Raw genomic sequence first — 15,333 nt, 5'->3', positions numbered from 1 at the left:
CTTTAGCTGCGAATTCAACGTTTTTTAAAGTCCAAATGGTGTGCTAAGAATGCCGAATAGTTCTCTGCTAGTGCAGATATCAGAGACAAGTTGTACATAAATAATGTGAAAGAACTAGAGGGGAAACAGAATCTGGGACACAGTTGATTTTGAGACACTAAAGAAAATTGCACTTATTTATTTCCAGATCGTGCACGGGTACTTGGAGGTCTGCCCGATGTTGTCACCATCCAGGAGGGCAAGGTACAGTAAATTAACTGAAGCTTTACACAGTAGCCCAACAGCTTGAATGCCTTTCAATGATGGGAAAATATTCACCTTTTTTTTAAAGATTCCATCTGTAACATCTGCTACATTATTCATCCCCTGCCTTCTGTACATAATGCAACAGTCTTGCACAGATGGGTTTATGTATTCAGGGCAGTGTCTTTTCTTAAGCATTAGATAAAAGTGAGATGACAATGTGAGCTGAGACTAAAACTCCTTATATAACCAGCTCTTTAAAAAGTCATGCACAGGTTTCACAGTTAGATTTTTTTGTAACAGGCTATCAGGGAAGTTTAATTCCTTATTTACAAGACAGCTAGTCATTCTACGTTTCATGCAGTTAACTTCCTTGCAATGTGGTAAGAGAGACACCCCTGTCAAGGCTGGCTTTTAACTGGTGTAAAACTAGTAAACCATTCTAACTCAATTCTCTCCCAGACAAAAGGAGATAGTTTTCTCTATTTCAGATGGGAAGAAAGTCAAAAGAAGTCACTGGTGTTACACTGGATTATATTAGCAGAGCTTAGCTGAAAGATTATTGTAAAGCAATCCCAGAGGAACACAGCTACATGGATGCTTGAGCACAGAACGGATGACCCAGAAAGTCCATTCTCAATCTCGCAACCTTTTCCCAGCACGTTACTTCTACAAGTTGCTGCGTAATAGTACTGAGACAAAGAAGTGTCTGCTCTCGACTTCCCACTGGTCTGCCACTAGCCGGTTCCTCTTCACAGTGCGGGTGAACATTGAAATAGGGCACGTGAATGTCTTTGGAAACCTGTAACATGACAACTACAGTAAGGCAGCTTCCTGATGTTTCTGGCTTTATCTGGCAGTAGGTCAGCTGGGTTAAAAGTATTTGACTATAAGCTGAGCAGAAGCGCTAAGAATCTAAAATCTTGGTCTGAATATCTTAACAATGTGAGATATAGCATAGTCAACAGATAGCAGACTGCAGCGCTTCTGGGAAAATGAAGAATGCTGGCATTACAAAATGAGATAACATTTGATTAAACCTTTCATTAAAGGATTTAGCAGTTTGGGAAATGCTGTAGAAGTAAGAAGCACTCATACAAGCATTGTAACTGTAGGTAGAAGACATAAAGAAACGGAATGAATTTGCAGATTCTTTGATAACAGTGCTTGTGCTTGGAGACGAGATTCTGCCAAGAGAGCCGATAGGAAGTTGAGTATGAGCTCACTAAAGCAAAACGTGTAGAGTTTACAAAAAGGGAGTTTGTAGAAAATGAGTTGCAAAATCTTACCCAGACACACATTGTCCTTGACAGCAAGGACATTTGTGGTGTTTGAATAAGTGACTGAAAAACTCCCAGAACTCGAGACAAATATCCTTGACCTTATGTTTCTGGATTCAGTAGATGATCGCTTTGAGAACCAGAGTAGGACAGAGAGTGACTGGGGAAAACGGTGCTTGTTTGGGTGGTGTTGGCTCATCTGTCTATTGTTTGCATATATGCTGGAGAGAGGGGAATGCAGTTCTCTGTTGTGTAATTCATGCAAATTGCACAATCATCAAGGATTTTGAAAACCAGTAAATGAGGTAGCAGAGGACTGGCAATTGCAAGCTTTGATTCTGAATACAAGTACAGCCATAACTAGAGAGTTATATGAACAGATTGGTATCCCTAGATTGAACTTCCAAACATATGCATGTCTTAAACTTAACACCGTGACTGTGATGCTATTTATTAGCTTTTTACATGTGAGATGAAGGATATGTGTGAGAACAAATGAGCCCGTGTTTACCCAGTGTTAATCAAACAGCATTCCAGATGGCCTAAGAGGCTTCCACTGATAGACAGAAATGCTCTTCAGCAGTGTGATATAATTGGAAAAGGCTAAGTGTCAGTTCATATTAGGGAGAAATTTGACCTGACAGAGAATACTAGCATAAGTTTTATGTATAGCCAGCCAAATTAACCTAAGTGGCTGTTTTAATGAAGGCCTGTAAGCGAGTAAGGGATTTTATTTTTAAAAGGGGAGGCTTAGGATTCTGAGAGACAGGCACTTTCAGACCTAGAACGTGTTGCATCATTCTGCCCACCAACTCCCTATTCTACCCTTCTGCCAGGGGTAGGTGCCCTCACAGGCAGGCTGGAAGAAGGGAGCAGTTTCCCCTGACTGAGCTGCTCCAATTCACTCACTGGCATCTTAGCCCAAACCACCCATGAATGTGAGTTTGTGCTAATATGCAAGAGGAACGGCAATACTTGAAATACAAGGACACATTTCCCTCTGCCACCTTTACTACCTTACTCATGATAATCTGCAGTGAAAGGCAGAAAAGGCAGCGGGGGGCACAAAGGGTCTGGACTTGCAGCTGCTGGTTGCTCCAAGTGCACACGCCTCAGTGCCCCAGGTCCAGACTTGTTATGGGAACTTCTGTGTGGAGCTCTGAAATACTGAGATCCAGCTGAAAGAGATGGGGTTTACTCACCCAGTGTTTTTCAGATAGATCAGATTTCCTGATTTAATTCACTCACCACAACATCTAGACAGGTTTCCAGTCTTTTTCCCCACCTCCCTGTCCCAGACAATCATCGGAGCCAGACAACTACTGGAAAAGGGGGATTATCTTGAAGGGGAAAGGTACCTCTTCCCCCCCCAGCAGTACAGGACACACTTTTTTAACCAGGATAAGGATTTCAGGTTGAATACAGCATTATAATCAGGGGGTTCAGTGAGTAATAAAGATATACATGAGCAAAGATAATCTCTTCTCCAAAGAACAGAAAGTCTGAAGCAGATGGGTTCAGTCACAGTGGGCAATCACTTCTCCTTGGCTAAGGCTCCATAATTATGCAATTACCTTCCAGAAAACCAAAGATCTCATCATCTACATAGTGAATGATAAGATGCATCTCTGCACTTTAGTAGCTGGAAAATAAATAGTAAGAGTTGGGAACATCAAGAGGAGCACCGATGTCAAACAGGAGCTAGTGATGCAAGGTTAAACAAAATGCAGCTATTTTAATGAATGATGTAGAAAAAGAAGAGAGTCATCACTGCTGCTTAAATCTCTTTGAATTAAGGAGTACTGACACCATTTCAAAGACCCAAGGTTTGAATGATGCCACTAATAGAGCTGTCTGGACATGGACATCAGCTAATTAGCATCTTGGAGTGGCAGCTGGGGCCACTCGGTGGTGATCTCTTGCTTGCTAGAGAATCGGAAGACAATCAAGAAATACCGAGCACCGGAAAGGACCCATATGCAATGCCTGGCTGAGGCTGAGGGCATGTTTGTATTGAGAATGATAAGGAAGAGGGGGAAATGTAAAACCTCTTGTTTTCCCCTTGTTTTTCAAAAAGATGGACTGATATGGCAATCAAAACCACATTCACGTTCACACCAGTGGGCTACGGGAGAAGGCAGTCAACAGCCCCAGGCAGTCGCCAGCTGTAGGTGCTGCAGGAAATCAGATAGAGGCCACTTCCACCATGCCCTAACCACCTCTCACTTGGAATCTGTCTCTCCTTTGGTACCAAGAATTATGTGTTGTTGATGAAGGAAAGGCTTCCCCCTCCCTTTTGTTCTCATTTTGGTCGTTAGGTGATGTGGGATTTATTTGATTTTTATTTTGTTGTCAGAGGTACAAAAATCTTTCATTTGTATAGAGGTATCCATTTTTTCTATCTGCTCATTTCAAGAGCCTTCTGGGTGCCTCTCTTCTGTCCCATCTTCCACCATCACACTACTAGATAAGGAGAGATGAAGGGAAGGTTGCCTGTTAAATAAATTTACACAGTAGATTTTTATCGTGACAGCCTATAGGGCCAACAATGCGAATGCTCTTCAGTTGTCTCTATTTTTGACATATTTTTGTCAAGAGCCTTTAAAAAAATGTGAGAGAAACTTGATTCCAATCAAGTAGAAGCTTGTCCATTCCTTATGTATCACTTAGCCCACTCCTAATGAACCACTGTAGACCATTTTCTCTGCAGTAAAAATTCTTCAATTTCCATTTTAAAACTAAATCTACTTTGAATAACTTTTTAAGTTTGGACCAATGTACTATTTAATACTTAGACATAAATGGGTTCCTTCCTAAATAAAGGTCCAGAGAAAGGCCTATGTACCACTGAAGTTTCATGTGAACATTTTTCGTGTTTGACTCTCTATGTGATGCTCATTTTTGCGAATTCTTTTGAGAAGATTCCCATGGCACTGTGACCAGAGGAGGGGATCATTTATATGTATCAGTATCTCCCAAACATGAATTTCTCAGCTGACAACAAGAAAAGGAGGCCTGAACATTGTGTGCACAATAGACTCGCCAGCCTTACAGAAAGTATCCAACTGCCAGGGATCTCTCCAACAACTGACTCTCTGACAATGAAGAGACTTCCTTCAGTCTGATGGGACTGAATTCAGCCTTAGGAACATTACTAACATCAAAGGGAAATACTTATACAAACACCAAAGAAAGGGTAAAGCCTGTATGGATTTCAGTTAAAAACAGTTTTATAGGAGTGCATAAAACAACACAAGTCTGTTGGAAGAGCTGTCAGGGCATAGTTTAGAAAGATCCTAAATTAAACAAAATATTCCAGGCACACTTTGTTCTTAGTTATTTAAAAAGGCAGGCACACTTTCTTTACTTCTGTGGTCAACATATAGCGAGCTTAATGTGAACAAATCCATCTGACGGTTCCTCAAACTCTCATTTCAGGTCTAACACACAAATGCAGATAATATCTAATTTTATATTGAACAATATGCATGGAGAAAGCTCTACTAATGATTATGAGAGTAGAGAAGAAGGTCCATAAAATATTGAAAGGTTTTAATGGAGTTTTTGAATTAACTCTGTTCCTTCTTTTCCTTTATGATACAGAAGACTCTTATAAAAATTATTGATCACTGATGATGATATGCATCCATTTACTAAAAGCAGGAAGCTAAATGGGAACATTTGGAGAGTCAGCCAGCAAATATTTACTGACTCTTCCTTATAATCCTTTTGTACTTTTTCTATAGGCACTTAATCTTTCTTGCACTGTCTGGGGAGATCCTACTCCAGAGGTCTCATGGCTGAAGAATGAAAAACCATTTGTATCAGATGCTAATTGCAGCCTGAAATTTGAAGCTGGAAAAAACGTCAGCTTTACCATTTCTACTGTGTCCACACTCGACTCCGGGAAATATAGCATTGTGGTGAAGAACAAGTACGGCACGGAGACCAGCGATGTCACTGTAAGTGTGTTCATCCCTGAGGAAGAGAGACAGTCTGAGCAAGAGAAAAAGAAAGAAGATAACAAAAAGAAACCATGAATTTAAGACTAGGAAACAGAAGTATGGGGGAGATTTGGGATGATAGGCTGACATCTGTGTGTGTAAGTGGCTTTCTGCTTTAGCAGGCAGCCTTGGATTTTTCCATTGACTTCACTTTTACTTCTAATACACTTAACTGTGCCAGGGAAAACAGGGCCTTTCCTAAATATTTTCTTACTGCTAACCTCACGGAACCTAGCTGTAGCATCTTCAGTCAGGCCAAATGCATGCTGGCTGTAAACACAGGTCCACCATTTGACCCTCTTCCGGGAGCATTTGGCCATACAACAAAAACGGAAAGGGTGAAGAATCATTTCAGTGGAGGCAACTGATGAGGTAGATGGAAAGATAAAAAAGTGATGGAGGCATTTTTGGGCAGCAGTTTAGATTTGTTCCAACTTTGGTAAAGTAGCATAGATGAAATGTGTTAAGAGAATTAAATCATGGAGAAATTAGTGCTGTTGTTTGTCTACATTAAGGCCCCTTTGTATTGCTGTGTTAATTTAGAGAGGCCTTAATATGGGTGTCACTTACATCCATAAATATTGTTTAATCTGCCCAATTGGGGTAAAAGTACTGTAACATAAATGAAAATCAGGCTTAGGAGGCCAGAATACTAATGTGTGTGTGTGTGTGTCTGCAAAAATGTATGAACTCTCCTCCATGTTCACAAATAAACTGAATTCACTTCTTTCCTTCCATCACAAGCTTGTTTCACTGTGTCTTGTTTTACTAGTCACGGCTCCGGCAGTTGCGCACAGTATCTCAGCGTCTTAATGCTTTCACCACTGTAATTGCCTCTAGCTTTCCTTTAGGTCTCTATTAATCTTCACTTTACTGGTCACGACAAAACCCACAATGGCATCTCTTCACACCTTTCTGTCCAGACCTTCACTACTTCATATCTCAACTCAACAAGGTACTTTTGCAAATTCAGGCACAGGAGGGGTGCCATGAGATTCAATGGACTTGCTCATGAATTTTGATTTAAGGGTTTTAGGTAGGTATTTTTTTAAACTGAGACCTCAGTTCACTTCATCCAAACTTAACACTGGAGATCAGAAATAACATATTTTGTCAAGATCTTTCAAAGCTACAAAAAGCATCTTCACTGGAACACAGAAAAAAAAAACATGGGGGCTTTTCAGATAAAAATGTTTCAGCCAAAAAACATTTGCCCAGATCTTTGAACACACTAATATAGATTAAAAACTCCGTGTCAGCTATTTTACAACATTGCCACTGATTATTATTAGCTGAGGAAGACCAACAGAATGTACGTGTATGTCCATCCTGCTGGACATATATATGTGATACAATAGATATATCATATACATATATATGATCAGAAGCAGTTATCAGCCCAATTGCTAACTGGGACAGCAATGTGCCGTATCAACAATTCTTTTCATTACTAGTTTCACACCAGCACAATTCTTCACGTCAAAATCTAAAGGACTAACGTCTATATTTTCAGTATAAGCATGGTCTGTGTGCACCTTTCACGTACTTTCTCTTGTCGCCTTTAGCTACTGTGACTGCAGAAATAGTGCTGTTTCCCAGGCACTCGTTTTGCTGCGGTGTTGGCATTTCTGTGAGGATGCCACTAGTAAGTGCTGTGCAGTTTATGCTCACTTAAACCCTTGCCGTCTGAGGTTTGCTGTCAGCTAACGTTAAAGGCGAAGTGGAAGCATGAGGGAATTCTTCATGGCTCAGGTAACAATAGATTCAACACAGTTACCAATGGTGAAAGTGCTGATTTTTGCAAATTTTTAATGTGTTTTTTTTTTAATCAGTTTCTATAAAGGGCTAATGATTATGATCTTAATCATTAAAAGAAAATCCAGATTTAGATCAGATTTCTGACCTACCAAAACATGTTAGCATGTGCTTAACTTTATGCATGAATAGTACCACTGGTTTCAAGGAACGTGTTAAGTTTATCTGGTATAAATCTTTTTTCTTCTAGAATAGATTTCACATCACAGGGATTTTTAACATGAAATTATGTAAACCTAATGTATTTTCAGCATTTCACATAAACAGTGTTATGTGTTCACATAACTCCTAAAATAGTTAAAACTCAAGTATCAAACTTTATGTCATTGTTGCAATTTTAAGGTTTACGTATGTAATTATGCACATTAATGAATCAATATCTGTTATAAAAAAAGTTCAGACTATTTAGTCACAACAGCTGTGTATCAGACAAAGTAAAACAGCTTAATTTTAAAATTTCAAAATACAATCGTGAGAATATCTGTAATTTGAGATAGAACAAGCTTCCTGAGTTTAAAGAACTAATGTCAAATGATTTGATAATTTTGCTTAGTATGACATGAAGCCAATTCAAGGTCGCTCCATCTTGGTCCCAGGACATATACACCTTAAAAGCAAGTGTCATATCTCTCTTCCATCCTCCAGAGCGCAAACAAGAACATGACTTGCTTTTCGCAATACCTGATAACTGATGTTTATTACTTAGCAGTAGCATATTTTTAATAATGATTGCATTTTGGCAGCAGTTTATTTCTACTACTTTATCTTCAAAAATCTGTCCTCCTGCGAGGGAATACGAGTGGGCCATCTCACAGATAACAGGCTGGATTCCACTTCTCTCTGCTGCAGAAGATGTATGTGTCCCTGAAAGTCAGAGTAATAGCTGCTTCTAAACGTATTGCTGCCAGGGACTCGGTGACGGTGGTTTCAAACAGAATTTTTGATGCATCTACGTTTCTCGCTTGTGCACTTTTTGTTCTTGCTTTGCTTCAGGTGATTGTGATTTCTGTGTCAGGACAGACTGACACAGCCCAAGGACACGATCAAAATAATGTAACTGTATCTAAAAAGAAAAAAATGACGACAGCAAGCAAACAGAAGGAAAGGCAAAAGAAAGGTAAAAGCACTTTCACCCTTATGGTCTTCTACTCCAGTCAAAAGATTGTTTAACATTATGTTGTTAACAGTCTGTGCCAATCAATGTTTCTCAGGTCCCAAACAATCAAGCTTACAGTATGTATGCTCTTAATCGACAACAAATGCAAAGTATGGATTGCCAGGTTAAAGCTCAGTGAAAGAGATTTAAACCAACGCTTTTAAATCACCTTTCCACTGGGCTGCGAGTGCTCACCTTGGCTCACCTGGCTGATGAAAATTTTTTAAGCCATAATAAATACTTCCAAATTTCTGAATGCAGAAGAAAGACCTCCTAAGCATGTATATATACACAGATGGTGTTATTTTCCAAAGTGAGACTCATTTCAGCAGCTAGAAGTTTGACACTTAACAAAAAATAAAAGGCCTTGCTAATTAAGGCACCCTAAATGCCAAAGTGTTTTAGAAAACCCTGATCGTATAGCCACTGTTTGAGATCAATCAATCATTCTCTCTTAGTTTTATGTCCATATTGAATGGTAAAGTTGGAATTATAAGTGACCATTTTTTTGTCCAATTTAGAGAAAGGGTGAAAAATGAAAAGCTCTCTGGTGATTCAGCATTCTTGTATATCACAAATTTTTATCGTTCTTTTAGACTCTTAATATATAATTGCTACTTGGACATTGATTTGTTCTTCACAATTACAACTCCCTCATGTAGAGCATTTTAGCTCCAAATAAGGCTTAAATTCCAACATTATCAGAACATCTGTTTTACATATTGTTGCCTAAGAATTTTTCCTTTGTGTCCAGGGTGTATACATGTTATATCATTGCTGACAGAACATTTTATACTCTTATTCCCTTCCCCTTTCTGCTCCTAAGGCAAGAACAAATATTTAACTGCATTTCTTTCCTCTCTTGCCTTACTGGTATGAGTAACCTAAACATTTCTGAGCACTCCTGTAAATGAGATGACTTATGTGAGAAACAATTATTTATATCTATAAATGTTTTGCAGGTTCTACCCCTTAATCTTTTTAATTAGAGACCTGCTTTTGGCTTGCTTTTGGCTTGTAAAAAGCAGTAATGTTATTTCTGATACTGAATCTCTTTATATGGGTATGGGAAAAGAACATGGTAAGGTCACAACCAATGTGAAAGCAAAATAGTACTCTACATACCTCTGTGTTGCTGAGCATAGTAAATACAAGGGAAATTTTATTACTTCTCCTAAATCAGATTTTATTAAGCCTCATGTAGAAGAAATTACTGCTACAGAAGAGACACCTGATCCAAATGAAATCCCCTCTGTGGAAATGGAAAAGGATACAAAAAGCAACCAGCAAGCAGCAAAGATGACGGATGGAAAGGCAGCAGTAGCAGAAATGGTTCCTCAGCCCACAGAAAGCTTGGGTAGGCAGGGAAAGAAACCACTGGACAAAAAGCCTTCAGTAAACCCTGCTGTTCTTGAATGAAGAATGATGTGATCTTGTTATGGTCTGGATAATAAGTTCAAGCTGAGATTTCATGGGTGGTAGACTAGCCATGATATTTTAACACAAAGGTTTATTAGTGTTTTTTTATAACATTTGTAATATTTCATAACTTTAAATGCATAGTAGATGGGCACTTATGTCTCAGCACCAGATTAGTTGCACTGTAGTCATTTCTAAGTATCTTAATAATGATCCATGTACTGACAAGGTGACTTTAATTACTAAAAAATGTCCATGATAAGCAGAGGTTATTAGAGAAAATCCTGTCCAGAACTGACATATTTACTACTCTGTAAAAGAAGGTTTGTGTCAGTTATGTGGCTCTGTTAATTCATATTTGTAGGCCATCACAGCTTGAGGCAGAGCCCACTTACCTTCTCAAGGAAACCATACACATATAGTCCTCTTAATGCTATGTGGGCTGTAATTTTCACCACAACCAATTTGGCCACAGGGGAAGATCTCCAGGAACACAACCATCTCCTATGGATGCAGGGGGGCCATAAGTAGGTTTTCTTTTGGTCCAAGTTTCTTTCATGCATACCAGTTTCATCAGGTGGATCAGGATGACATCTGGACATTTCTTATCACCAAGACTCACATGACTGCTTTTCAGTTCTCTCCACTTCATTAATTCCCTCCTGGCCTTGGTGAGGTACCATGTATATAGCATTAATTAAGTATCAACTGCCCCACATGCTCATTTCTCTCCACCCTTTTTGCTGCGGCAATCATATTTCTGCTTCCAAGACCTGCTAAACCCACTGTTCGCCTTCCCCTCAGTCACTCAGCCCAACACTTTCCCTTCTTCCCGTTGCTGGGATCAGATCCAGTGGTTCCTTATATGAGAGTGTAGCTTCATGGTCCATGTAAGTGAGTAATAAACATAAGCCAAGAATCTGTTTTAAATCATTACTGTGCTCATTCACATTCATTACTGTTTTCATTCACATGTTTATGTACTGAGAATATAAGAAAACATGACTCGTTTGTGGATGCTTAGAGACCTTGGAAGAAGCAGAGTTCAAGCTGAAAAACAAACCAACAAAAACAACGGTCAGAGTTTATTTTGTTAATATGCAAGCTAAGTTCAACTTTTAAATGACCAGAATTTATTAAATACAAGAAATAAAAATAAGATATTTTAATTACTAGGAAAATATTTTTATTGATTTCAGCTCTTAAGAGGCTCAATCATATTATATTGGCTTTTTCCAGATGGATTATTGATGAAAGATTACTGAACACCGCTGATATTTCTAGGGTGTTAGATCTATGAAAAATGCAGAAAAACTGAAAACACAAGAAATATCAGTTTCTGATTAGAAACTGATCCCGATCGAATAGTTAGCATGAGAAAACAAAGAATCTTAATAGCAAGTAAATATCTAACACCTGAGACACTGATACTTCTGATGGAAAGAAATCCATTTCCTTCCAGCAGAATTCCAACAGGGTTCTATTCAACTCTTTTTAAAGAATCTTAGAAAGATTCTTGCTGGATGAAATACTAGTTAGAGAGCTTATATGGAGGCAATCAGAGTAGTAACATTTCTGTAAACATGGTAAAGGATTTAAATAATTTGGATGGTCCATTCTGAGTGACAGAAAGATGTTGGATGCAATAGAGAAAAAAAATACGCAAATCAAAATATTGACTGCTACACAAAAAAGTGTGGGAGAAACTTGAAATACAGACTGAACTACAGCTAAAATCATCCTGCTAGACTTAGGTACTGTTTGACGCACAGAGCTTGATTCAATTCTACATTACATCTTGTTCCACATCTATGTATAATAGTTTAAATTAGTAGAAAACTGGAGTAGCCCAGTAGCGAACGACGTAAGCATAGGTCCCATACAGAAACGCAGTAAGGAGCATTCTATGGCAGGAGACTTTTTAAATGAGAACCTTAATGCATGTAGGTTCTCAGGCAAGTGTTACAGAAAATTATAAATATCTACAGACCTGCGATTACATCACTCTGCCAGAGAGTTACAGAGTCTGGCCTTTCAAAATATTACAAAGCTGCAGGTTGCTTCACACAACTCTTAACTGCTCTTTGCCACAGCAATTATTTCAACCTGCCTCACCTCTCTAAAAATCCATCACTTCTTCCAGCTCCTTTGGGTTGGGAGTCTATGTATCTCCCACAAACACCAACGACAGTGTGTTAGTTATATATAGAACAGATATTGTACCACTGAGAGCCTGATCCAATTCCTGCAAAATGCCACAGGGGTCTTTTCATTAGTTTTAATAGAAAACAAGCTGGATCTCAGAAGAATGTTCTAAAAATGTCCCAAATCTCAGATTACAAAGCCCACTTTGCTCACCGTGAAGCCAATGGCAGATCTCTCTTTTGTGTCATTGTAGCAGAATCAGATTTTAGCTTTTTGCTGAAAGAAAAATCAGTATTTTCCTGATGTTTCAATTAAAACCTAGAGGAAATACTTTTAAAAATTTAAACTAAAATGCACTAGGGCTTGTGGGATTTTTGTTAAATTTGGATGGTTCCTCAAAAAGCTGGAAATGCAGTCACATCAGTATTGTTCTACTGGAAACTATTTGCTGTCCGGAAGCATAGTGCTGTTATGCATGGTAAATGAAATACACAAATAAACATATCAAAAGATTAAAAAAATTTTTTTTTTCATTTCAATTATTTAAGCTGTAGTTGTTCACAAATGTATAACAAAATGTTCAAAATTAATATTAACAGAATTGTTGAGTATATTAAAGTTTATTATGTTACCATGGTTGAATAATTTTTTTCTTGCAATCTAAATGTATAATTTATATTCTATTCTCCATGATAACTATGAAAAATTGTTTCAGTCTCTGTTTATTATATAATGATAGAATGCAAATTATTTCTAAAGCAACAGGATCTCCTGTCAAACACACAGAACCGTTTGACTACATTTAAAATCAGACACTTGTTGCAATGTTTATCTGAAGTGCCACTTCTGGATAATATCTTCTTTCTCACCTACATATTCCATTCCAGCACAGATTACTCTTTATATTCAAATTTATAACTCTATTATAAATTCATATTCTTGTGTTATAACAACTGTATTTAGCAGTGTGGGAACGTGTTCCATTAAGCTATATTACCTAATCACCTTCCAAAATTACAAAGGGAGATTTTTGAAGATGAAAGAAGATGGGAAAAATAGGCTTCGCCTTCCACTGTAGTAAAGGCATTGTGATTCCACGTGTCCTTGAGTTCTTCTGGGACTTGGTTCTGGATTTGTTAACCAATTATTGAGGAAGATCTGTCTGTGGTCTGAGACTGACAAACCATAATTTGGTAATACATAAAGCCATAATCTTTGAAGCAGCTAGTTGCAAAGTGAGATCATCCTTAAACTAGCGTAGGGTGGACTTCTGCTCTATATCCTTGAGCAATAACTATAAGGTGAATGCATGAACGGTATTCCATTTAAGCTGCACTTACCCTGACCAGACAGACATCTCAAACAAACCTTCCCACACAAGTTTTTTTGTCTTGCTAAAAGGACAATAAGTTTTAAGAACTGAAGCAAAATGTTGGCCAGGGAAAAGAGCAACAAGAAGCTGTGAAGAGAAAATGTTAGAGAAAACTGCTCTGTTTCACAAGGGCTTCTGGAGATGAAGGCACCGCGAGAGAGACGGTGAGGGGATGAGACTGATGGCAAGGAGAGGAAGAGAGGAAGGAAGGCACCAGATTTGGCTGCAATCTTCTGCTGACTTTTCCCCTTGTCTCATTTCCCATTTCATTATGCGAGATGTCTTTCCTGTAATCTTTCTCCATCTGCACATTTTCAAATGCAACACTTTTCCTTCCCTCTTTCCCCACCTTGCATCTTCTGCTGTCCATCCTATTTGATACAGTCATTTCCATTTACTGTTTCATCACTCATACTAACAGGAGCAGAATAAAACCTACTTAATTAGGCTGTAATTTTGGCAAGGATAAGGAACCTCTTAACAGGAGGCCTGAAAGCCTGTCATATCTACTATCAGAAAAAGGTTTGTGAAACATCTGCTAATGATTGACAAAGAATGGAGAGATATTGTTCATGTGAGACTTGATCTGAGTGTGCTGACTTGACCAAATACCCTAAACCTACAAAGAAGTCCATCAACTACAGTGGGACTATTGGTGTGCTTAAATATTTTAGTGGCTCAGGGTACAAGCCCTGAATCCTTGCTATTAACTTCCCTCATTTTTTTTCCAACTGTTAAATGGTATTAAAAAGATAAACTAAACTAAATTGTTACATCCTGTCATAATGTCATTCTGATCTCAGAGAAGTTATTGAAACACTCCTGAGAGGACATGTGCTAGTTGAGACTAAGATGCAGAGATAAGGACTCTCTCAGGTTTACTAGGGGTAAGATATAACAGAGTCTAAACAACAATTAAAAAAAAAAAGTTTAAGGATATCCTGACTGCTGTAATATGAACAGGGGTGATGCTGGGCATGCAATAAATGACTGCTCCAAACAGTGGTTTCTGGGTGTTTTATGCATACAAACAGGCAAAATGACATAACAATATCTCATCACTAACGTCAGCTTTTTTTGCCTTATGTGGCCAAAGTGGCCAAAGATGACTTTTTTTTTTTTTTAAACTGCTGTAACAACTAAGCAAAAGGCCATTTTTTCTTTCATCCACAAATATTGGCAACACGTTGAGCACTCAGGGACCAATGCAAGCTGGGGGTTGGTGCTACATCCCTACACCTCTCTATAGAACCACAAATTTCCTGAGACTTCACCAAAGCCATGCCTAGCACCCTATATCCTCCCAGACCTGATTTACCCCTGGCACTCTGTATCCTAACCTGCTGGAGACCCTTCATCATTTCTTGCCTAGCCCTAAGCAGGCTACCTCTCTCACACACTATAGCTCCTAGATATGACCTGGCAGTTGAACAGCTGGAGAGCCACTGATTTACGTATGGCACTAGGTAACACGCTTTCAAATTATTTCCCCTCCACGAAAAAAACAAAAAAAGTAAGCAGTTGCTCTCATCGCACCCTCCCCTGTCCCTGATGGGGAAAATAGTAGTGACATTTGTGGTGAAAAGGCAAAATAAATGTAAATGAGGTGGCAGGTTTCCTGTGGCCTGGAGGCCCTGGTTTAACTACCAGTGAGTTATGGTTCAACAAGGACCGCAAATCATGCATACATGTAGAGAGATCGTATCTACACCACTATGGCGTGTAACTCCACGCAATCAGAGTGAAAACAAGTCTCACTTGATACAGCTGTGGAAAATGCAAGCCATTTTTACAGCCTGATTGTAATCTTCTGTGTGCAAGTGCAAAAGCGTAGAGAATACAAAAGGAAAATACTGAGGGCTGTCTGCTTCTGTAGCCTTCTGATTGTCCGGAGTTGAT

The 15,333-nt window shown here is 38.7% G+C and overlaps 1 protein-coding gene across 2 annotated transcripts in view; it reads left to right on the top strand.

The window, feature by feature from the left end:
• The window catches only part of MYOM1 (myomesin 1), an 80,226-nt gene extending 67,533 nt beyond the window's left edge, over positions 1-12,693 (top strand). For both annotated transcript variants that reach the window (XM_009468557.2, XM_087755634.1), the window contains exons 37-40: positions 188-243; positions 5,270-5,485; positions 8,336-8,459; positions 9,682-12,693. In XM_009468557.2, the coding sequence (XP_009466832.2) occupies positions 188-243; positions 5,270-5,485; positions 8,336-8,459; positions 9,682-9,917 (632 nt within the window). In that variant the 3' untranslated portion in view covers positions 9,918-12,693. The remainder of the gene's footprint in view (positions 1-187; positions 244-5,269; positions 5,486-8,335; positions 8,460-9,681) is intronic.
• The last annotated feature ends 2,640 nt before the right edge of the window (positions 12,694-15,333 follow it).

Source organism: Nipponia nippon, unplaced genomic scaffold, assembly GCF_047370975.1.
Source record: "Nipponia nippon isolate SJK-2023a ecotype South Korea unplaced genomic scaffold, ASM4737097v1 scaffold_1, whole genome shotgun sequence".
Lineage (NCBI taxonomy): Eukaryota > Metazoa > Chordata > Aves > Pelecaniformes > Threskiornithidae > Nipponia > Nipponia nippon.
This window is presented reverse-complemented; position numbering and strand designations above follow the sequence as displayed.